The 24,551-nt window shown below is 43.0% G+C and overlaps 1 protein-coding gene across 3 annotated transcripts in view; it reads left to right on the top strand.

Moving 5' to 3' along the window:
- The window catches only part of LOC139578189 (dual specificity protein phosphatase 8-like), a 106,323-nt gene that overhangs the window by 37,003 nt on the left and 44,769 nt on the right, over window positions 1-24,551 (top strand). For all 3 annotated transcript variants that reach the window (XM_071405484.1, XM_071405485.1, XM_071405486.1), the window contains exon 3: window positions 7,913-8,051. In XM_071405484.1, the coding sequence (XP_071261585.1) occupies window positions 7,913-8,051 (139 nt within the window). The remainder of the gene's footprint in view (window positions 1-7,912; window positions 8,052-24,551) is intronic.

Raw genomic sequence — 24,551 nt, 5'->3', positions numbered from 1 at the left:
CAGAAGGACAGCCATCTCTGCAGCACTCCACCAATCAGGCCTTTATGGTAGAGTGACCAGACTGAAGCCACTCCTCAGTAAAAGGACGATGACAGCCCACTTGGAGTTTGCCAAAAGGCACCTAAAGACTCTCTGACCATGAGAAACAAGATTCTCTGGTCTGATGAAATCAAGATTGAACTTGGCCTGAATGCCAAGTGTCATGTCTGGAGGAAACCTGGCCCATCCCTGCAGTGAAGCATGGTGGTGGCAGCATCATGCTGTGGGGATATTTTTCAGCAGCAGGGACTGGGAGACTAGTCGGGATCGAGGGAAAGATGAACGTAGAAAAGTACAGAGAGATCCTTGATGAAAATCTGCTCCAGAGCGCTTAGGACCTCAGACTGCTGCGAAGGTTCCAGAGGTTAAGAGGATCTGCATAGAAGAATGGGAGAAACTCCCCAAATACATGTGTACCAAGCTTGTAGCATCATACCCAAGAATGCACTGTATGTACCTGTAACTATACTGAACAAAAATATAAAGGCAACATGTAAAGTGTTGGTCCCATGTTACATGAGCTGAAATAAAATATATCAAAAATGTTCCATATGCACAACAAGCTTATTTCTCTCAAATGTTGTGAGCAAACTTGTTTACATCCCTGTTAGTGAGCATTTCTCCTTTGCCAAGGCAATTCATCCACCAGACGGGTGTGGCATATCAAGAAGCTGATTAATCAGCATGATCATTACACAGGTGCAACTTGTGCTGAGGACAATAAAAGGCCTCTGAAATGTTTTGTCACACAACACCATGCCACTGTTGTCTCACGTTTTGAGGGAGCGAGCAATTGGCATGCTGAATACAAGAATTTCCAACAGAGTAGTTGCCAGAGAATTATCACACCCATCATTATCGTATTTCCCAGCATGCTGGATTGCTGGTAGATTTAACAAAAAATTGTTTGTGCATTTACTTTGATTGATTGATTAACCTTATGTTACACAAAGATAAATAACATACATTTTCTAAATTAATCCAATCTAAATTAATCCAATCTAAATTAATCAAAAAATGTTGCACCCGTTACTGTAATGTTTGTTCCAGTTCAGACTATTTGGGTAGTCCCAACCCGGACACTCATTCTGAGTGCATGTTGCATTTGAATGAAACATCTTATGGTGTCTGGATTCAAACACATCACTTTACAAGCCATCAAAATGTGACTTGTGAGTAGGGTGGCACAATTCTGTTAACTTTGGCAAAATTCCCAGGATTTCCAGAAATTCTGGTTGTGCATTTACTGGAATGGAAGCAGGAAATTCAACCAGGATTTTGGAATAATCTGGGAGTTTTGCAACCCTACTTGCAAGCCTTATAACTAATGGTATGAAGGATGACCTTACAGGGTACTTGTGATGTTGCATTTGATAGCAAAGCTCCGAGGAATGCTTAAAAATTGCTATGCAGTTTACCGATCCCTGTATCACTTTATCAGAAGCACGTGATCAATGACGTACGAAGCTTCGTTTTGTCGAACAACCACCTGATTGGTTTGGTATTGGTTTGGTAGAAGTCAAAACGGCTACGCTATGCATGTGCTATGGAGTGTGGGACGTCATCTATAATCATTTGGCTGTTCTATATTATTTTGACCAGCAGGTGCCACTAGTGTACACTGTGTTAATCAAAGCCTCGAGAATTTAACCTATTTTCGAATTGGCTGGAAAACGTCAACGCTTCAGGAAGCTTCATTTCCCCATCACTACAGGGTACCACTACAGGGTACCACTACAGGGTACCACTACAGGGTACCACTACAGGGTACCACTACAGTGACAAGTGTTTGTAGCCCTTTAGGAACACATCTAAACCTTTTTTTCTGAGAGTTGACTACAATGGCCTGAAACTCATCAGGCCTGCAAGTCACATTATGCTGGCTTGGAAGGTGATGTGTAATTTCTATTGGAATCAAGCCAGTGTGGGGATATCAATGTTTAGAATTGTTTTCATCACCTGCATCCTGTATTCAAAATGACTGCCACGGTTGGGTAGACTAAGCTACAAGAGTACCTGAAGTATCTAAAGTGGAACAACCATTTCAGTAACAGGGGCAATAAATCCAAGAAACATATTGGATTAGTTTAGAACATTTTATAATTTTTATTTGAGTAGCATAAGGTGATTAAAATTAATAAATCAATCATGCACAAACAATTAAAAAAAGAAACCTGCAATATAGTTTGCTGGGAAATATGATAATGATGGTAGTGGTTTTGGTTCAAAGTGATGTGTATGTGTTTCAGGCTCCTGTATCAGGGTAAAAGTAGGCCCTCAAAATAACGCTTATTTTGTTGATTATTTTTTAATGATACCATATTCACTTAGGATCTCACTTGGTGAAGAAAATATAACCGAAAATGTCTCTGTCACTAGCAAATACAGTAATGTGTGGTAACTCTACAATTTACTCAAGGCAAGGCACTCTGGGAAATATTTGAAGGCTTTACACTAAGCAGTATGTTAATTTAACACTGTTCCCATGTATACATGGGTCCACAGACTCAACACGGTCAGTGTTAATTTAACACTGTCAGTGTTCATGTGTTTATTTTTTAACACGGGTATATATGCTGTGTCTGTCTTCTCTGCAGCAGCAGTTGAAATCATTAGGTTTCTACCTAGAACATTTTATGCTCTCACTGCAGGCCATTTTCCCTACTGCCTGTGTCATGTTTGTTGCTCATAATGTCCTATTTGAAGCCAGACCTCTCGTTATTGTACACAGATAAAACACCCGCTGAGAGGCAGAGCTGGCTCACAGGCCAGTAACGGAGGGGAAAACGCTCTCCCACTCCCTCCCTCCCTTCTTCTCTTTCTGTGGAGGAGGTAAGAGAAAAGACATCTACTTACATCCTGCTGTGATGCTCTCTCTCAATTTCAATTTAAGGGGCTTTATTGGCATGGGAAACATATGTTTACAATGCCAAAGCAAGTGAAATAGATAATAAACAAAAGTGAAATTAACAATATAAATTGAACAGTAAACATTACACTTACAAAATTTCCAAATGATCATAGATGCTTCGTCTCTCTTTCTCTCTCTCTGTCACTATCTCTATATTTCTGTCTGTCTGTCTCTCTCTCTCTCTCTCTCTCTCTCTGTCACTATCTCTCTATTTCTCTGTCTGTCTCTCTCTCTCTCTCTCTCTCTATTTCTGTCTGTCTGTCTGTCTGTCTGTCTGTCTGTCTGTCTGTCTGTCTGTCTGTCTGTCTGTCTGTCTGTCTGTCTGTCTGTCTCTCTCTCTCTGTCACTATCTCTCTATTTATATATGTCTGTCTCTCTCTCTCTCTCTGTCACTATCTCTCTATTTCTGTCTGTCTCTCTGTCTCTCTGTCTCTCTGTCTCTCTCTCTCTGTCTCTCTGTCACTGTCTCTTTCACTATCTCTGTCTCTCTGTCTCTGTCTCTCTGTCACTGTCTCTGCCTCTGTCACTATCTCTCTATTTCTGTCTCTCTCTCTCTGTCTCTCTGTCACTGTCTCTGTCTCTGTCACTATGTCTCTATTTCTGTCTCTCTCTCCCTCTCTCTCTCTCTCTCTCTCTGTCTCTCTGTCTCTTTCACTATCTCTCTTTCTGTATCTCTCTCTGTCTCTGTCTCTCTGTCTCTGTCTCTCTGTCACTGTCTGTCTCTGTCACTATCTCTCTATTTCTGTTTCTCTCTCTCTCTCAATTCAATTCAATTCAATTCAAGGGGCTTTATTGGCATGGGAAACATGTGTTAACATTGCCAAAGCAAGTGAGGTAGATAATATACAAAAGTGAAATAAACAATAAAAATTAACAGTAAACATTACACATACAGAAGTTTCAAAACAATAAAGACATTACAAATGTCATATTATATATATACAGTGTTGTAACAATGTACAAATGGTTAAAGTACACAAGGGAAAATAAATAAGCATAAATATGGGTTGTATTTACAATGGTGTTTGTTCTTCACTGGTTGCCCTTTTCTCTCTCTCTCTCTCTCTCTCTCTCTCTCTCTCTCTCTCTCTCTCTCTCTGTCTCTGTTTCTCTGTCACTGTCTCTGTCTCTGTCTCTGTCACTATCTCTCTATTTATGTCTCTCTCTCTCTCTCTGTCTCTGTCTCTGTCACTATCTCTCTCTCTCTCTCTCTCTCTCTCTCTCTCAATTCAATCCAATTTGCTTTATTGGCATTACGTAACAACGTACATATTGCCAAAGCGTACTTTGGAGATTAAGTGAGACATTTACAATATTAACGTAATTAAAATAATAATAATCAAGATTGTCAACGGGACAATCAGTAACAATAATAATCAAGGGTAAAAATAACCATACAATTAACAATAACAATGGCATGAAGGACATGTGCAGGTTGGTTTGTCTCTCAATCTCTCTGTCTCTCCCTCTCTCACTCTCACTCTCACACTCACTCTCCTCAATTCAATTCAAAGGGCTTTATTGGCATAGGAAACATATGTTTACATTGCCAAAGCAAGTGAAATAGATAATAAACGAAAGTGAAATATACAATAAAAAATTTACAGTAAACATTTCACTCACAGAAGTTTTAAAGGAATAGAGACATTTGGAATGTCATATTATGTGTTATAACTATACAAATGCACAATGGGTTGTATTTGCATTGGTGTTTGTTCTCCACTGGTTGCTGTGGTGATGCACACTCTGGTATTTCACCCAGTAGATATGGGAGTTTATCAAAATTTGATTTGTTTTCGAATTCTTTGTGGGTTTGTGTAATATGAGGGAAATATGTATCTCTAATATGGTCATACATTTGGCAGGAGGTCAGGAAGTGCAGCTCAGTTTCCACCTCATTTTGTGGGCAGTGTGCACATAGCTTGTCTTCTCTTGAGAACCAGGTGTGCTTTCGGCGGCCTTTCTCAATAGCAAGGCTATACTTACTGAGTCTGTACATAGTCAAAGAGTTCCTTCATTTTAGGTCAGTCACAGTGGTCAGGTATTCTGCCACTGTGTACTTTCTGTTTAGGGCCAAATAGCATTCTAGTTTGCTCAGTTGTTTTGTAAATTCTTTCCAATGTGTCAAGTAATTCTCTTTTTGTTTTCTCATGACTTGGTTGGGTCTAATTGTGCTGCTTTCCTGGGGCTCTGTGGGGTCTGTTTGTGTTTGTGAACAGAGCCCCAGGACCAACTTGCTTAGGGGGCTCTTCTCCAGGTTAATTTCTCTGTAGGTGATGGGTTTGTTATGGAAGGTTTGGGAATCGCTTCGTTTTAGGTGGTAGTAGAATTTAACGTCTCTTTTCTGGATTTTGATAATTAGCAGGTATCGGCCTAATTCTGCTCTGCATGCATTATTTGGAGTTTAACGTTGTACACGGATGACATTTTTGCAGAATTCTGCATGCAGTCTCAATTTGGTGTTTGTCCATTTTGAGAATTCTTGGTTGGTGAGTGGACCCCAGACATCACAACCATAAAGGGCAATCTCTCTCTATCTCTCTCTCTCTCTCTCCCTGCCTCTCTCTCTCTTTCTCTCCCCGCCTCTCTCTCTCTCTCCTCTCTCTCTTTCTCAGTTGTACCTATGCAACACCTGCATTGTTAATGGTAAAAACAGCAGTATAGTAGTGTAGTGCTGCTGCCTGCTGGCTGGCTGGTGAAGGGGAGGGACTGAGTCTTTTCATATGGTGCAGTATGTCAACTCCAGAGGTTATTGACCTCTAACAATGCAGTAATCATTCTCTCTCTCTCTCTCTCTCTCTCTCTCTCTCTCTCTCTCTCTCTCTCTCTCTCTCTCTCTCTCTCTCTCTCTCTCTCTCAATTCAATTCAATTCAATTCAATTCAATTCAATTCAATTCAAGGGCTTTATTATCATGGGACACATATGTTAACATTGCCAAAGGAAGTGAACTCAGATGGTATCAGTGGACTCAGATGGTATCAGTGGACTCAGATGGTATCAGTGGACTCAGATGGGTATCAGTGGACTCAGATGGTTCAGTGGACTCAGATGGTATCAGTGGACTCAGATGGTATCAGTGGACTCAGATGGTATCAGTGGACTCAGATGGTTCAGTGGACTCAGATGGTATCAGTGGACTCAGATGGTATCAGTGGACTCAGATGGTATCAGTGGACTCAGATGGTATCAGTGGACTCAGATGGTATCAGTGGACTCAGATGGTATCAGTGGACTCAGATGGTTCAGTGGACTCAGATGGTGTCAGTGGACTCAGATGGTATCAGTGGACTCAGATGGTATCAGTGGACTCAGATGGTATCAGTAGACTGCTGTACTGGAGGTTGTGTTTAAACGCAGACTAGGTGGTCAGGTTGAGATGCTATCTACCCTCTCAGATGGTCACTGACCACACAAAAGTAAAGACGGGGAACAACAGTCTTTTACAGGTGTTGTAGATGTACTCATCTATTCTGTACTCATCCATTCTGTACTCATCCATTCTGTACTCATCATCCATTTTGTACTCATCAATCCATTCTGTACTCCACCATTCTGTACTCCTCCATTCTGTACTCATCCATCTATTCTGTACTCCACCATTCTGTACTCCTCCATTCTGTACTCCTCCATTCTGTACTCCTCCATCCATTCTGTACTCCTCCATCCATTCTGTACTCCACCATTCTGTACTCCTCCATTCTGTACTCCTCCACCATTCTGTACTCCTCCATTCTGTACTCCTCCATCCATTCTGTACTCCTCCATTCTGTACTCATCCATTCTGTACTCCTCCATTTTGTACTAATTTATTCTGTACTCATCCATCCATTCTGTACTCATCCACTTTGCATCACTGGCATTTGCTGACTCAAAAACATGTTTTCACTTTTTCATCATGGGGTGTTCTATGCCGATGGGTCAGGAAAAACATGCATCAGTCACCTGTGTGTCTGTCGGCCAAGACACTCTGGTACGGCTGCTGTGTAACGTGAAGCACAAACACACACTGACACACACACATTGACACACACACACTGACACACACACACATACACACACACACACTGAGGCACGCACACACACACACACACACACACACACACACACTATTGCAGAGTAATAGACTCTCTGATACACACACCCATCCACTGCATGGCTTGAACTGTGTGTACCATCCACACTAGACCTGTGTGTCTCCCATGACCCACTGCACGGTAAAGCTCACAGAGAAAGACAAGGGGGCCACTGAGCAGTGTGTTCTTGGAGGAAGTGTTGTTTTGCCCAGCAGCTATAGTGTAGTCTTTATGCTATCTGAAGGTCGGAGGGAGCGCATGAAACCAACATGAAGAAAAGGCTTAAAGAACCCCCTTTCAGTGGTGGTTCAGAGCTGCAATGCGATAGGCTAGGCGCTGGTCATGTGACCAAAACCTGCCTGACAACATGGGGAAGGAGCCTGGCTGGCGTGTCACACACACAGCATAGACAAACACAGCCTCTCTTCCTCTTTTACAAACACATTGTGACAAAGCATCTACAGCATGCTGATGCATTGAAGGTGCTTGTACTGTCCATTTACACACATGCATTCGGATGGAATGTTTTGTATTTAACAGATAATATGTCATCATTATTTAGCCGTTATTTACTGTTACGGCATCGATTCCTGCATATCAATGTGAAAATACCTTTAGATTTTATTTTTACTCTGTCCAGATGGTGTAATACTTTGCTATGTTCCCAAATGTTGTTTCAGTAACCCCATGCACCACCCACCCAACCCCCTCTATATCACATGATTTAAAATGAAGATAAATGTGTGCTTTAATGCAAACAGCATTGCTGTTTTTATCAGTGCAACTTGTTTTACTCATGGGTTATGACAACTTCATATTCCTTTTGCAATAAATGATACTAACCCAAACCTCCATTGACATCTTCTTGCTCACTGGTGTTTCTACAGGTTGAGATGGGCAGGAAACAGGAAGTCGTGGTGTACGACCAGAGTTCCAAAGAGGCGGGGCAACTGTCCAAAGACGGCTTTGTCCACATCCTGCTGGGCAAGCTGGAGGGCACCTTCCATCGAGTCTCCCTGCTCACAGGTAGGCACTTGCTGTGTGTGTGTGTGTGTGTGTGTGTGTGTGTGTGTGTGTGTGTGTGTGTGTGTGTGTGTGTGTGTGTGTGTGTGTGTGTGTGTGTGTGTGTGTGTGTGTGTGTGTGCGAGTGTGCGAACCACCATCCTGGAATCAGTGTTTACAAGCAGATGGTGTTTCACAGCTGATCCAAAGTCAGTTCCTGTGTGTATATTACAATGTGGCCTGCATTGAACAAGTAGGCATGATGCAGTGTGCGATGCTTCTGTTTGGACAGCAGGTATCACTAGTGAGCATCATCTGTAATAGTGTTCATCATTCTTTCACTCACTCATTAAATGCTCCACTCATACATTGTTAATAATGCATTCATTTATTATATGACATATTGTTCACTCTGTAGATGGAAGGAAGGAATAGGAAAATAGTCATTGTGAACGTCTATGAGTTTTGCATTGCAGACCTCTCCAAAGAGTCCCCCACCCCTCTCTCTTTCACTCTCCAAGCCCTTTGAAATTGAGGCTTAAGCTTAAATTCAACTATTAATACCTGTTTCTCAAATCAGCCAGTCTTATTTACCATGCTTAATAGCTTTTTCGTTTTGGCTGGTAAGCACCCTCAGAGTTAGAAAGGAGGCCTGACGTGGGTATTAATCTGCCTCTGAAGAGACTTAATACCTTCTCAGTATCTATCTAGGACTGCAGCGCTGCAGAGAGACAGTGGCAGTAAGCACACAGATGCTCACACACACACGCAATAATCTCCCTCACTCAGGATTGGGAGAGAGACAGTGTGTATGTGTGTGAGTGTGCATATGTGTGTGTAAAGATGTTTCCTACCCCTGCAAATCTCCATAAGCATAGTAAGATTAAACTTTCCATGAGTCATTCACACATAATCACACACACACATAATCACACACACATAATCACACACACACACACACACATAATCACACACACACACACACACACACACACACACACACACACACACACACACACACACACACACACACACACACACACACACACACACACAAGTAAGCCTGGAATTTTCCATTTCAGCTTTTTGATGAGGCTACCACCTATCCCTCTTAAAAAAGACCCATCAGAGATTCTCTTCTCAGTCTTTCTGCATCTCTCTCTCCCTCTCTCTCTCTCTCTCTCTCTCTTTGTCTCTGTCTCTCTCTCTGTGTCTCTCTCTGTCTCTCTCTGTGTCTCGTCTCTCTCTCTCTCTCTCGCTCTCTCGCTCTCTCTTCCGTTCTCTGCTGTTTCCACGACAACAGTGGAAGAGAATATGCTGGAGGATGATTCAACCAATGGGAAAGACTTTTGTTGTGGTGTATCGGGGTCAGTGGTGTTAACAGTCATAGCGGAATAATGTGTGTGTATGTGTCTGCATGAATGCATGCATTCGTGTGTGTGTTTCGGGGTCATGTGCGATAGATAACAGTGGTCTGTCTCCATCTGAGCTCCATATTACTGGGTCATAAACAGGACTGGCAGTCTGAGCCAGTCCACTACCTGTAAGGATGTTACTTCCTGTTTAGAGTGGCATGTGTGGGCATGCATGTGTGTTTGTGAGAGAGAGAGAGACAGACGGACAGTGTGTCAGCTCCCCTGCTGTTCTGAGGGAAGCAGCGCTGGCCGGTTGGCAGGGCGGCATGGAAGTGACGACGTCAGGGGTCAGAGGTCAATCTGTGCCAGCTTGACCATCTGACGTCTGGTCATGCGTCGTGTGACATTGGTTCTGGCGTCTGGTCACACGGGTGTTAATTGCCGTTTTTCACCTGTCTCTCTTCTTTAGTCTTCAGCATATCAGAATTAGACCTTCAGTTAACAAAGTTAATTTATTTCCCCCATCCTCCATCCCTATCCTCAGATTCATTTAACAGTTATTCTGGTTTAATTGTCTCAGAATACCCAGGGAATACCCCATTTCTTCCCCCCACTCCCCCAGTCTTCAGGGAACAGGGCCTGATTTATGATGTCATTAACGGTGCCAATGACTTCATACCGAGGGATGGCTTGATGTGGGCCCAACAGCTCACACACTCACTCACTCACACACACAATTATAAACGTGTACACACACACACACAATTCTAAACATGTAGACGCATACACACACAATTATAAACGTGTACACACACACAATTATAAACATGTAGACGCATACACACACACACACACACACACACAATTCTAAATATGTAGACACACAGCAGCACAGTGCTCCAAGGGAGATAAAGGAAGAGGGACGGCTAGGATAGAGAGATGAAAAGAAAAGAAGCCTTTAAATGGGATAGACAGAGTGAATAAAGGAATAATTGCAGCAGTTTGGTCTCGCTGTCTGGGGGAGAGCAAATTTACTGCCTAAACTGTAATGTACACACAGGCATGTTAAATGGAGAATTAAAACACACACGTGCTGCTATGGACACACAGACACACAGACACAGACACACACACACACACACACACACACACACACACACACACACACACACACACACACACACACACACACACACACACACACACACACACACACACACACACACACACACACACACACACACACACACACACACACACAGTCCTACCAGGGCCAGTCCAGTCCCCAGTGGGTGGAGCCAGTATGTTTGTTACAGTGGTTAGCTGACAACAACACTAGAGCATAGCTCTTATCCCATTGTTCCTATGTTAGCATAGCTATCATAGGAGAGAGAGGGGGAAAGAGAGAGAGAGAGGAAGCCAGAGAGATGTTTGTATGAGCAATGCAGGCATGACTATAAAATCAAATCAAATGTTATTTTCATATGCGCCAAATACAGCAGGTGTAGACCTTACCTTGAAATGCTTACTTACAAGCCCTTAATCAACAATGCAGTTGAAGAAATAGAGTTAAGAAAGTATTTACTAAATAAACTAAAGTAACGTAGAGAGAGGAGAAAAGGAGGATATAGAGGGGGTCATCTAGGGTTAGCAGAGGTAGAGAGATAGAAATTAGATGGGGAGAGAGAAAGGTAGGGTCCCACTTTATTTGGATAGTCTGGATAGATGGTCTACAGATGGTCATACTATCAACAAACTATCTGTTAATAAGCAACTGCTTGTCTAAGGTTACGGTTAGGGTTAGCGTTAGGTTGAGAATAATGGTTAGGGTTAGGGTTAGAGCATCTACAGACGAACTATCCAAATAAAGTGTTACCAAAAGAAAAGATGCAGATGATGAGAATGCGCCCTCTGCAGATGAGAGTATGTGAAGAGAGAGAGAGAATAGGAGAGGATGGAGAGAGAGAGAGAGAATAGGAGAGGATGGAGAGAGCGAGAGACAGCGGTGCAGCTTCCGAGTGAGCAAGCTCTGCAGATGTGGAGAGATGAGGACAAAGGCAGAGATTGGAGATAGAGAGAGAGGTAGAGAGGTAGGGGGAGATGCAGGTGTGAGAGTGTGTGTGTGGTCTTCAGATGTGCAGTGACTGTTTGTAATCTCTCCAAGTGCCATCTGCCTGTTTTTTTCTCAGGATTACTAAAGATACACACCAAAGTGGAAGGGAGAGGGAAAGAGAGAAAGAGAGAGAAAGAGGGAGAGAGAGAGAGAGAGAGAGAGAGAGAGGGAGAGAGAGGGAGAGCGATTAGAGAGAGAGGGAGGAAGAGCGAGCGAGTGAGAGCGAGTGAGAGAGAGTGAGAGAGAGCGAGAGAGAGAGAGGGAGGGAGAGGGAGAGGGAGAGGGAGAGGGAGAGGGGGAGAGAGAGAGAGAGAGAGAGAGAGAGCATGCGCCGCTTGTGCCTAGATGCCCTACATTGGCAACGGGGATGGAATGGGAAAATAAATCATCAAATCCGTATGCTACTTGCAAGATCCATCCAAAGCCCTGTACATTGTGTGCAATCATTACTCCACCTCCACCAATGTGTAGCAATGACATCAGGAATAGCCATTTTGAGCCAGAATGCTCAGCACACATTAGTGACGGAGAAGGGCAACATCTTATGAGTTCCAACCCAACTTCCCTATTTAAATAAAATAAAATAAAACGTTATTGGTCACATACACATGGTTAGCAGATGTTATTGCGAGTGTAGTGAAATGCTTGTGCTTTTTGTTCCAACAGTGCAACAATATCTCACATGTAATCTAACAATTCCACAGCAACTACCTAATAAACACATATCTAAGTAAATTAATGGAATAAGAATATATACAAAACCGTTCAAAACGTCGGGGTCACTTCAAAATGTCCTTGTTTTGAAACATTTTTGTCCATTAAAATAACATCAAATTGATCAGAAATACAGTATAGACATTGTTAATGTTGTAAATGACTGTTGTAGCTCGAAACGGCAGATTTTTTATGGAATATCTACATAGGCGTACAGAGGCCCATTATCAGAAACCATCACTCCTGTGTTCCAATGGCACGTTGTGTTAGCTATTCCAAGTTTATCATTTTAAAAGTCTAATTGATCATTAGAAAACTCTTTTGCAATTATGTTAGCACAGCTGAAAACTGTTGTTCTGATTAAAGAAGCAATAAAACTGGCCTTCTGTAGACTAGTTGAGTATCTGGAGAATCAGCATTTGTGGGTTCGATTACAGTCTCAAAATGGCCAGAAACAAAGAACTTTCTTCTGAAACTCGTCAGTCTATTCTTGTTCTGAGAAATGAAGGCTATTCCATGCGAGAAATTGCCAAGAAGCTGAAGATCTCGTACAACGCTGTATACTACTCCCTTCACAGAACAGCGCAAACTGGCTCTAACCAGAATAGAAAGAGGAGTGGGAGGCCCCAGTGCACAACTGAGCTAGAGGACAAGTACATTTGAGTGTCTAGTTTGAGAAACATACGCCTCACAAATCCTCAACTGGCAGCTTCATTAAATAGTACTCGCAAAACACCAGTCTCAACATCAACAGAGAAGAGGCAACTCTGGGATGCTGGCCTTCTACGCGGGGGGGGTTATTTTAGATACTCTTTGAAGAGTTAGGATTTCAGATGTTTTCAGAAGATGGGAAGAGACTCTGCTGTCCTAGCTTCAGGGGGAAGCTGGTTCTACCATTGGTGTGCCAGGACAGAGAAGAGCTTTGACTGCCCCCATAGGGGTCAGAGGGCCAAGAGACCAGAGGTGGCAGAAAGAAGTACTCGGGTTGGGTTGTAGGGTTTGAGCCTGGAGGTAGGGAGGAGCAGTTCCTCTTGCTGCTCCGTAGGCAAGTACCATGGTCTTGTAGTGGATGCCAGCTTTGACTGGGAGCCAGTGGAGTGCGTGAAGGAGCAGGGACACATTGGAGAACTTGGGAAGACTGAACACCAGGCGGGCTGTAGCGTTCTGGATAAGTTGCAAGGGTTTGATGGCACAGCAGAATGGAGATGACAAGTTCCTGGATTAGGTCTGGCGCCGCTTCCTGTGTGAGGTAGGTTCATACTCTATGGACGTTGTAGAGCATCAACCGGCAGGAGGGAGTCACTGCTTTGATGTTTGCAGAGAACGACAGGGTGTTGTACAGAGTAACGCCAAGGTTTTTGCACTCTGTGAGGGGGACACCGTGGAGTTGTCAACCTTGATGGAGAGGTCTTGGAGCGGGCAGGTCTTCCCCGGGAGGAAAAGAAACTCAGGGTTGTTGAGGTTGAGCTTTAGGTAATGGGCCAACATCTAAGCTGAGATATCTGCCAGACACGCAGAGATGCATGTCGCCACCTGGGTGTCAGAAGGGGGAAGGAGAAAAGTAGTTGAGAGTCCCTGAGGGACACCAGTAGTGAGAGTACGTGGTGCGGACACAGATCCTCTCCACATCATCTGGTAGGAGTGGCCTGTCAGGTAAGAGTGTGCAGAGCCTGAGATTCCCAGAGGGTGGAGAGGAGGATCTGATGGTTCACAGTAGAGGTCGACCGACTATGATTTTTCAACGCCGATACCGATTATTGGAGGACCAAAGAAAGCTGATACCAATTAATCGGCCGATTTTTATTGATTTATTTATTTGTAATAATGACAATTACAACAATACTGAATGAACACTTTTATTTTAACTTAATATAATACATCAATAAAATCAATTTAGCCTCAAATAAATAATGAAACATGTTCAATTTGGTTTAAATAATGCAAAAACAAAGTGTTGGAGAAGAAAGTAAAAGTGCAATATGAGCCATGTAAAAAAGCTAACGTTTAAGTTCTTTGCTCAGAACATGAGAACATATGAAAGCTGGTGGTTCCTTTTAACATGAGTCTTCAATATTCCCAAGTAAGAAGTTTTAGGTTGTAGTTATTATAGGAATTATAGGACTATTTCTCGCTATACCATTTGTATTTCATATACCTTTGACTATTGGATGTTCTTATAGACACTTTAGTATTGCCAGTGTAACAGTATAGCTTCCGTCCCTCTCGTCGCCCTTACCTGGGCTCGAACCAGGAACACATCGAAAACAGCCACCCTCGAAGCATCGTTATCCAGTGCTCCACAAATGCCGCGGCCCTTGCAGTGCAAGGGGAACAACTACTTCAAGGTCTCAGAGCGAGTGCCGTCACCGATTGAAACGCTATTAGCACACACCCTGCTAACTAGCTAGCCACTTCCCATTGGTTACACCAGCCTAATGTCGGGAGTTGATAGGCTTGAAGTCATAAACAGCTCAATGCTTGAAGCACAACGAAGAGCTGCTGGCAAACGCACAAAAGTGCTGTTTGAATGAATGCTTACGAGCCTGCTGCTGCCTACCACCACTCAGTCAGACTGCTCTATCAAATATCAAATCATAGACTTAATTATAACATAATAACACACAGAAATACAAGCCTTAGGTCATTAATATGGTCAAATCCAGAAACTATATTTTCGTAAACAAAACGTTTATTCTTTCAGTGAAATACGGAACCGTTCCGTATTCTATCTAACGGGTGGCATCCCTAAGTCAAAATATTGTACAACCTTCAATGTTATGTCATAATTATGTACAATTCTGGCAAATTAATTACGGTCTTTGTTAGGAATAAATGGTCTTCACACAGTTCGCAACGAGCCAGACGGCCCAAACTGCTGCATATACCCTGACTGCTTGCACGGAACGCAAGAGAAGTGACACAATTTCCCTTGTTAAAAGAAAGTCATGTTAGCAGGCAATATTAACTAAAAACGCAGGTTTAAAAAATATATACTTGTGTATTGATTTTAAAGAAAGGCATTGATGTTTATGGTTAGGTACATTGGTGCAACGGCAGTGCTTTTTTCGCGAATGCGCTTGTTAAATCATCACCCGTTTGGAGAAGTAGGCTGTGATTCGATGAGAAATTAACATGCACCGCATCGATTATATGCAACGCAGGACACGCTAGATAAACTAGTAATATCATCAACCATGTGTAGTTAACTAGTGATTATGTTAAGGTTGATTGTTTTTTATAAGATAAGTTTAATGCTAGCTAGCAACGTACCTTGGCTCCTTGCTGCACTCGTGTAACAGGTAGTCAGCCTGCCATGCAGGCTCCTTGTGGAGTGCAATGTAAGGCAGGTGGTTAGAGCGTTGGACTAGTAACCGGAAGGTTGCAAGATCGAATCCCCGAGCTGAGAAGGTAAAAATCTGTCGTTCTGCCTCTGAACAAGGTAGTTAACCCAACGTTCCTAGGCCGTCATTAAAAATAAGAATGTGTTCTTAACTGACTTGCCTAGTTAAATAAAGGTTAAAAAAATGTAATTCAATCTGCCACAATCGTTGTTCAAAAATGACGATTACCGATTGTTATGAAAACTTGAAATCGGCCCTAATTAATCGGCCATTCCGATTAATCGGTCGACCTCTAGTTCACGGTGTTGAAGGCACTGGATAGATCTAGGAGGATGAGAACAGAGGAGAGAAGTCTCTGATCCGCCTTAAAGCCTGACTGGTTAGGTTCAAGAAGATTGTTCTGAGAGAGATAGCGAGAGAGAGCTCAAGTGTTTTGGAAAGAAGGGATACCGGTCTGCAGTCTTTGACTTCAGAGGGGTCGAGTGTTGGTTTCTTGAGGAGGGGAGCAACATTTTGAAGTCAGAGGGGTAGCCAGTGTTCAGGGATGATGTGGGAAGTGAGAAATGGGTAAGGTCTCCAGAGATGGTCTGGAGAAGGGAGGAGGGGATGGGGTTGAGCGGGCAAGTTGTCGGGTGGCCGAACCTCACTAGTCACAGGATTTCATCTGGAGAGAGAGGGGAGAAGGAGGTCAAGGCGTAGGGTAGTTCTGTGTGAGTGGTACCAGTGGACTCAATAGGCTGAGTGAATGAGGAGCGGATGTCATCAACCTTTTTTTCAAAGTGGCTGACAAAGTCGTCAGCAGAGAGAGAAGGGGAGGGGTGGAGGATTAAGGAGGGAGGAGAAGGTAGAAAAGAGTGCTAATCTGTTAATCCTCCTGGTATTGTGCAGCTTCTGCTCAGAGCTCTGAACAGGCCTGGAGGGATGGCTGCAATGCTAACATGCTAACAGTTAACAGGCCTGGATATTGCTGTAATGCTAACAGGCCTAGGGTAATGGCTGTAATGCTAACAGTTAACAGGCCTGGGGTAATGGCTGTAAAGCTAACATGCTAACTCTGAGTCTCAGACTGCCTGTCAGTCTGTCAGCCTGATGAAGAAATATAAACACATCATAATAGGGAGACGTTAGGAGATGAAAGAGACCGCACACACACACACACACACACACACACACACACACACACACACACACACACACACACACACACACACACACACACACACACACACACACACACACACACACACACACACACTCACAAAACACACACACACACACACAGAAGCCGCTGTGCAAGTGCCTTTAGGCTTTGATGAGATTGGGTGTGGGTGTGACTGCACAGTCTACAATGCAAAGTTTAATCCAATTATGTGTCATTCCTCTGTGCTCTTATACAACAGGGCGGCGGCCCTTGTGTGTGTGTGTGTGTGTGTGTGTGTGTGTGTGTGTGTGTGTGTGTGTGTGTGTGTGTGTGTGTGTCTGTGTGTGTGTGTGTGTGTGGCACTGAGTTAATCTTGGGAGACAGACTCTCACAATGCAACCGTTCAGAGAGGTATTCCAATGCGCTGTATAAAGCGGTCTGTGTGTGTTTGTATGTGTATTGGTTAGATAGACCTATTGAGGAGGTGAGATAATTCCCGTCATTCCATCCAGCTGAGTGACGGTCTGTGTGTGTGTAGATGTCCATTTATTGCAGGCCTGTAGCATGACATGTCTGAGGCCTCGCCACCATTCTCAGAATGGAAGCTTTGTGTTTCTCTTTCCTTTCCAACACTGGGTGGAAATTCCCATATCCTATTGGCTATAGACCCAGAGTAGCACACGCTTATATTCAAAGGCAGTTACAGTGTGTGTGTGTGTGTATTCAGTATTCTATATGTGGCCTGTGCAGGATTCAAACCAACAACTCCGGTATTCCAAGGACAGTGCTCTTACCAACTGAGCCAATTGGAATCAATGGCCAAATGATAATCCCAGCACATTTTACAAGCACTCAACTGCTCATACGCTTAGTATAAAGCCTTTTTAATGTGGGAATTAAGCCACCATAAAGTCCACTGTAATACATGGAGCATATTGCCATTTGGCACAGATTTTGTATTGAATTGCATGGCTTTTTCAAAATGTTCTCTAGCAACCTCACTACATTATTGACTACCAAATGGTTCGAGCTGAATAATGATTGGGATGTGTGTGGTCTGAAGTGGATGTATGGGATCATATGATTGGATGGTTTAGGTTCCCAGCTGCATTTTGATTGGTCACAGTTGAGGTCATTGAGGTCACAGTTATTATGGTTGGCTGCCATGGGTCATGGCCCTGTCTCTCGCTCTCTCTTTATTTCTCCCTCTCTCTTTCCCTCACACTTCTCCTCCAGATCTCCTTCCCCCTCTCCCCATTCACACCTCTCTACCCTCCCTGTCATCCCCTTCTTCTTCCTCTCTTCCTATCTGATCCTTCACCATTACGCTCCAGGTACTCCTGCCAGATCAATGATTTCATTGAGAAGAAGCCAGTCGTGCCATTAAGAGGTCACCATCCCACGGGTCTGGCACATTATTCTCAATGACCTCCTCCCCTTCTTCCTCTCTCCTCCTCCCCTTCTTCCTCTCTCCTCCTCCCCTTTTTCCTCTCTCCTCCTCCCTCTTTTTCCTCCACCTTTCTCTGTCTCTCTGTCTTCGCTCCCTCTGAGCTACCCCTTTCCTCGCCTCGCTGATCCCTTCCTCTTATACCTCTCCTCCACCTCCCTTCTCCTCCCTTTCCCCCTTTCCTCTTCTTTCTGATCCCCTCTTCTCATGCCTCTCCTATCCGCTCACACTCCTCCACCTCCCCTCTCCTACCTTTCCCCATCCCTCCTGCCTCTGCCTCTCTCTCTCTCTCTCTCTCTCTCTCTCTCTCTCTCTCTCTCTCTCTCTCTCTCTCTCTCTCTCTCTCTCTCTCTCTCTCTCTCTCTCTCTCTCTCTCTCTCTCTCTCTCCTCTCCTCTCCTCTCCTCTCCTCTCCTCTCCTCTCCTCTCCTCTCCTATTTCATGGTGCAGAGAACAGAGGTTTATATTTAGCTCCAGTCTCCTGCGGTCGTCACATCTGGCGCCAGTGGCCTGTGCGCTCTCACCCTGCCCTGTAGACACACACACACTGGAGAAAAACCTCATACTTGCACTCTAAATAGTAGGCATTTTAGGTATGCGAAAATATAACGTTTTATAGTATGTGGATTTTTGAAAATCAACTATGCTTTAAATGCCATGATGTTATATGCATTTCGGCTTTTCATGTAGAATCGCTGCACACTTTTGAGGAAGAGACTCATGTGTGTTTGACAACATTTGAAAATCAGCTGATAATGAGATAAGCGGACACGCTGTACCCAAATAAACCTATGGCAAGAATGAACACATTAACATACAGTGCTGGCAAACACACATACACGCCTGCACACACACGCGAACACACACGCAGTCCCACACACACAACTCAGAGGTACTGGTTTTCTTAGCTGTAACAGTTTTCTGTAGCAGTTTTCTGTAACAGTTTTCTGGAACAGTGTTCTGTAACAGTTTTCTGGAACAGTGTTCTGTAACAGTTTTCTGTAGCAGTGTTCTGTAACAGTTTTCTGGAACAGTTTTCTTTAACAGTTTTCTGTAACAGTTTTCTGTAGCAGTGTTCTGTAGCAGTGTTCTGTAACAGTTTTCTGTAACAGTGTTCTGTAAAAGTTTTCTGTAGCAGTGTTCTGTAACAGTTTTCTGTAGCAGTGTTCTGTAACAGTTTTCTTTAACAGTTTTCTGTAACAGTTTTCTGTAACAGTTTTCTGTAACAGTGTTCTGTAGCAGTGTTCTGTAGCAGTGTTCTGTAGCAGTGTTCTGTAGCAGTGTTCTGTAGCAGTGTTCTGTAACAGTGTTCTGTAACAGTGTTCTGTAACAGTGTTCTGTAACAGTTTTCTGTAACAGTTTTCTGTAGCAGTGTTCTGTAACAGTTTTCTGTAGCAGTTTTCTGTAGCAGTTTTCTGTAACAGTTTTCTGTAACAGTTTTCTGTAACAGTGTTCTGTAACAGTTTTCTTAAACTTTCTGTAACAGTTTTCTGTAACAGTTTTCTGTAACAGTGTTCTGTAACAGTTTTCTTAAACTTTCTGTAACAGTGTTCTGTAACAGTTTTCTTTAACAGTTTTCTTTAACAGTTTTCTGTAGCAGTGTTCTTTAACAGTGTTCTGTAACAGTTTTCTTAAACTTTCTGTAACAGTGTTCTGTAACAGTTTTCTTTAACAGTTTTCTTTAACAGTTTTCTGTAGCAGTGTTCTTTAACAGTGTTCTGTAACAGTTTTCTTAAACTTTCTGTAACAGTTTTCTGTAACAGTTTTCTTTAACAGTTTTCTTTAACAGTTTTCTTTAACAGTTTTCTGTAGCAGTTTTCTTTAACAGTTTTCTGTAGCAGTGTTCTTTAACAGTGTTCTGTAACAGTTTTCTGTAACAGTTTTCTTAAACTTTCTGTAACAGTTTTCTTTAACAGTTTTCTGTAGCAGTGTTCTTTAACAGTGTTCTGTAACAGTTTTCTGTAACAGTTTTCTTAAACTTTCTGTAACAGTTTTCTTTAACAGTTTTCTGTAACAGTTTTCTTAAACTTTCTGTAACAGTTTTCTGTAACAGTTTTCTTAAACTTTCTGTAACAGTTTTCTTTAACAGTTTTCTGTAGCAGTGTTCTGTAACAGTTTTCTGTAACAGTGTTCTTAAACTTTCTGTAGCAGTTTTCTGTAACAGTTTTCTGTAGCAGTGTTCTGTAACAGTTTTCTGTAACAGTTTTCTTTAACAGTTTTCTGTAGCAGTGTTCTTTAACAGTGTTCTGTAACAGTGTTCTTAAACTTTCTGTAACAGTGTTCTGTAACAGTTTTCTGTAGCAGTTTTCTGTAACAGTTTTTTTGCAAATGTATTAAAAATAAAAAACAGAAATACCTTATTTACATACGTATTCAGACCCTTTGCTATGACACTCGAAATTGAGCTCAGGTGCATTCTGTTTCCATTGATCATCCTTGATATGTTTCTACAACTTGATTGGTGTCCACCTGTGGTAAATTCAATTGATTAGACATGATTTGGAAAGGCACACATCTGTCTATAAGGTCCCACAGTTGACAGTGCATGTCAGAGCAAAAAGCAATTGTCCGTAGGGATCCGATACAGGATTGTGTCGAGGCAACATATCTGGGGAAGGGTACCAAAACCCAGTGTTCTCCATCATTCTTAAATTGAAGAAGTTTGGAACCACCAAGACTCTTCCTAGAAGATCAGGGGATAAGAGCCTTGGTCAGGGAGGTGACTAAGAATTTGATGGTCACTCTGACAGAGCTCCAGAGTTCATCTGTGGAGATGGCAGAACCTTCCAGAAGGACAACCATCTCTGCAGCACTCCACCAATCAGGCCTTTATGGTAGAGTGGCCAGACGTAAACCACTCCTCAGTAAAAGGCACATAACAGCCTGCTTGGAGTTTGCCAAAAGGCACCTAAAGGACTCTCAGACCATGAAAAACAAGATTCTCTGGTCTGATGAAACCAGGATTGAACTCTTTGGCCTGAATGCCAAGCATCACGTCTGGAGGAAACCTGGCACCATCCGTACGGTGAAGCATGGTGGTGGACCATACAGAGATGGGCTCTCTGGCAAAAAGGATTTGGGGCATTTGGAAATGATTTTAACTTCAATATTATGTATTCATAGAGTACTGTAAATACCAGTAGAGGCTTCTCAGAGGAGGAAGGGGAGGACCATCCTCCTCATTGAATTAAATAAAAATATTGAGACTTTTAGATAAAACTACACAAAATATATTCACGTCACCAAATACTTGATTGAAAACAAGGTCTACAGTAGCCTCTATAGCACTTTGTAGGGTAGCACCATGGTGTAGCCGGAGGACAGCTAGCTTCCGTCCTCCTCTGTGTACATTGGGTTCCCAAGTGGCGCAGCGGTCTACGGCCCTGCATCTCACTGCTAGAGGGGTCACTACAGACCCTGGTTCGATTCCAGGGTGTATTACAACCGGACATGATTGGGAGTCCCATAGGGCTGCGCACAATTGGTCCAGCGTCGTCCAGGTTAGGTTTTGGCTGGGGTAGGCTGTCATTATAAATAAGAAGTAGTTCTTAACTGACTTGCCTAGTTAAATGAAGGTTAAGTAAAAAATAAAACATTGACTTCAATACAAAACCTAGGAAGATCATGGTTCTCACCCCCGTCCATTGACTTACACAGTAAATATGGCAGCTTCTGGAGGATGTCCTCCATACTATCCAAACTCTTGCAGCATGAACTGACATGTTGTCCACCCAATCAAGGATCAGAGAATGAATTGAGTACTGAAAGCATAAGCTTCATCTAGCTAGCACTGCAGTGCATAAAATGTGGTCATTAGTTGACTCAACTAAGACAATAGTTGAACAGTTTTGAACAAATGTATATCTTCAACAATGAAGGAGAAGCGAGAGAGAGAGCGATATAGTTTGTCATTTTTTTTCACTTTCAGTTTCACTTACTTAGCTAGCAAATGCAGCTAGCTAGTTTAGTCTACTCAAACACCCTACTCAAATAGAGGGATGTTATGTTAGCTAGCTGGCTATGACTATCCAACGCTGCTAATATGGTAACAACGATGTAGGCTGTGTGTAGCGGTTAGCAGTTACGACATGGTTTGGCTTGGAAAGGTAGCAGCCTAAACCTATCAATATGACATTGAACTAGGTGAATGGAACAGGAATGACAGTTAGCCAATATGTTGTAATAGAAATAAGGCCATGCTCATAAAAACATATCGTCCTCCCTCATCTTAAACAGTACCGACCGCCACTGATAAATACATATTTAACACACACACAGTAAGACGCTGGTGTTGTAAATACATGTTAAACACTCCCGTTGAGCCTCCTGGGCTTCTGTTTCCTGTTAAAGGCTGGAGATTTTCCATCCCCGTGGCAACAGCAGGCTAAATTTGGAGTTCCAGTCGAGCCTAAGGCCCCCGGTCCATCCAGTGAGGAATGCTGCAGTTTGTCATCATTCCATTCCCAGTCTTCCTCATTTCCCTCCTGCTTTCACTCTCTCTCTTTCTCTCACACACACACACACACAATAGACATAACCGTACCCATACACACATACACAACATACACAAATTCCCACAAATACACACACAGTTTACAAACACAAACATACATACAGACACTTAGGCTGCCACAAAACCTTTACTTCCTGCCTCTTGTGTAACAACTTCCTATTTCAGATGAGGCGAAGTGACGTCAGGGTCAGTGTGGGAGAGGGAGACGCCTATGGCGGGTGGATTGTGTGTGTGTGTGTGTGTGTGTGTGTGTGTGTGTGTGTGTGTGTGTGTGTGTGTGTGTGTGTGTGTGTGTGTGTGTGTGTGTGTGTGTGTGTGTGTGTGTGTGTGTGTGTGTGTGTGTGTGTGTGTGTGTGCGTCAAAGCCATAGAGATCCTCAGAGATCCTGTATGTATTGAATAGGGCTGGGAATTACCAGGGACCTCGTGATACGATATTGTCAACATGCTTAGGTGCCGATACGATATGTATTGCAATTCTCACGATTCTATATGTATTGCGATTCTATACTGTGATTTTATTATGATTTGATGTTCCAAACATATTTCTTACCATATGTCTGTTGCAGAGGGACAAGAGAGAGCCATGAGAAAACGAGTTTTGATCAGTCATGGAAATAACAATACTGAAAACAAATTGGCTCCCTATTTAAAAAGAAGATGGAGAACAAGCTATGAAGGAAACATACTGTAGTTTTGGTGCAGGTACAGCCAACTAGCACAACAATGATATTGCAACATTGTCAAAACGATACGATATATCGTCAATTATAAACGGGGTGGTTCGAGCCCTGAATTCTGATTGGCTAAAAATACTTTTTACTGTTCTAATTACGTTGGTGACCAGTTTTTAATAGCAATAATGCACCTTGGGGGATTGTGGTATACGGCTAATATACCACTGCTAAGGGATGTATCCAGGCACTCCACGTTGCGTCGTGCGTTAGAACAGCCCTTAGCCATGGTATATTGGACATATACCACACCCTCTCGGGCCTTATAGCTTAAAAAGAATATCCCGATATGTAACTGTATTGATTTCTTCCCTCATCATTAGTATTGATGTCGATGGGGACAGCATGGCTGGTTCCTCTGAGCCTTGCGTCATCTCTGGCTCCATTGTTCTCTGTCAGGACACTCAGCTAATGATGTCACTCACTGCTGGATGGCTGTGACCACAGTGCTGCCTTAACACACACACACACACACACACACTGTTCTGTCTCTCACACTCTGTTTTGCTGCAAAGACAGGAAAGCACACCCTAACCCAGTGCGCTGAGATATCCGCTGTCCCCATCTCCGCCCAATCACAGCCCTCCTGGGGACAGATGTTTATATAGATGTTTATTTTACACTGACAGAATATATCTTCTGGTGCAGGGCTCTTCAACTCTGACCCTACGAGGTCCAGAGTTCTGCTGCTTTTCTGTTCTACCTGACTATTTGCACACACTTGGAGTCCCAGGTCTAAATCAGTTCCTGATCAGAGGGCAAGAATGAAAAAGAAAGCAGTGGAACTGGCTTTGAGGTCCAGATTTGAATTGACGGGTTCTAGTGCATATTATGTCAGTTGGACGGATTCTAAAAAGCCTCGCATTGTCCTGTAACGCTTTTTCTAAAGTCTCTTTCAGACCAAACTTGCCTGTAGGAAAATTTGAATTGACAGGTGTATAAAATCGAGCACACAGTCATGTGATGAGAGAACTCGATCCCCAGTCACTGGCACGAGCGAGAGCTTGGTTTGTTGTTTTGAAAAGTTTGTTGTTTTGAAAGTGTATTGGAAAGTTTCTTAGTGGCTCGCCAAAATTTTATTTTGGATCCCGCGATGCAGTTGGCATCAGTTGCTGGGACCGCTAGTCTCTGTCCAGTGATCCTGCCGACCAAAGCCGGGTCTGAGGAG

Source organism: Salvelinus alpinus, chromosome 6 (assembly GCF_045679555.1).
Source record: "Salvelinus alpinus chromosome 6, SLU_Salpinus.1, whole genome shotgun sequence".
NCBI lineage: Eukaryota > Metazoa > Chordata > Actinopteri > Salmoniformes > Salmonidae > Salvelinus > Salvelinus alpinus.
Note: the sequence above shows the minus strand (reverse complement) of the source record. Positions and strands in the feature narration are given on the sequence as shown.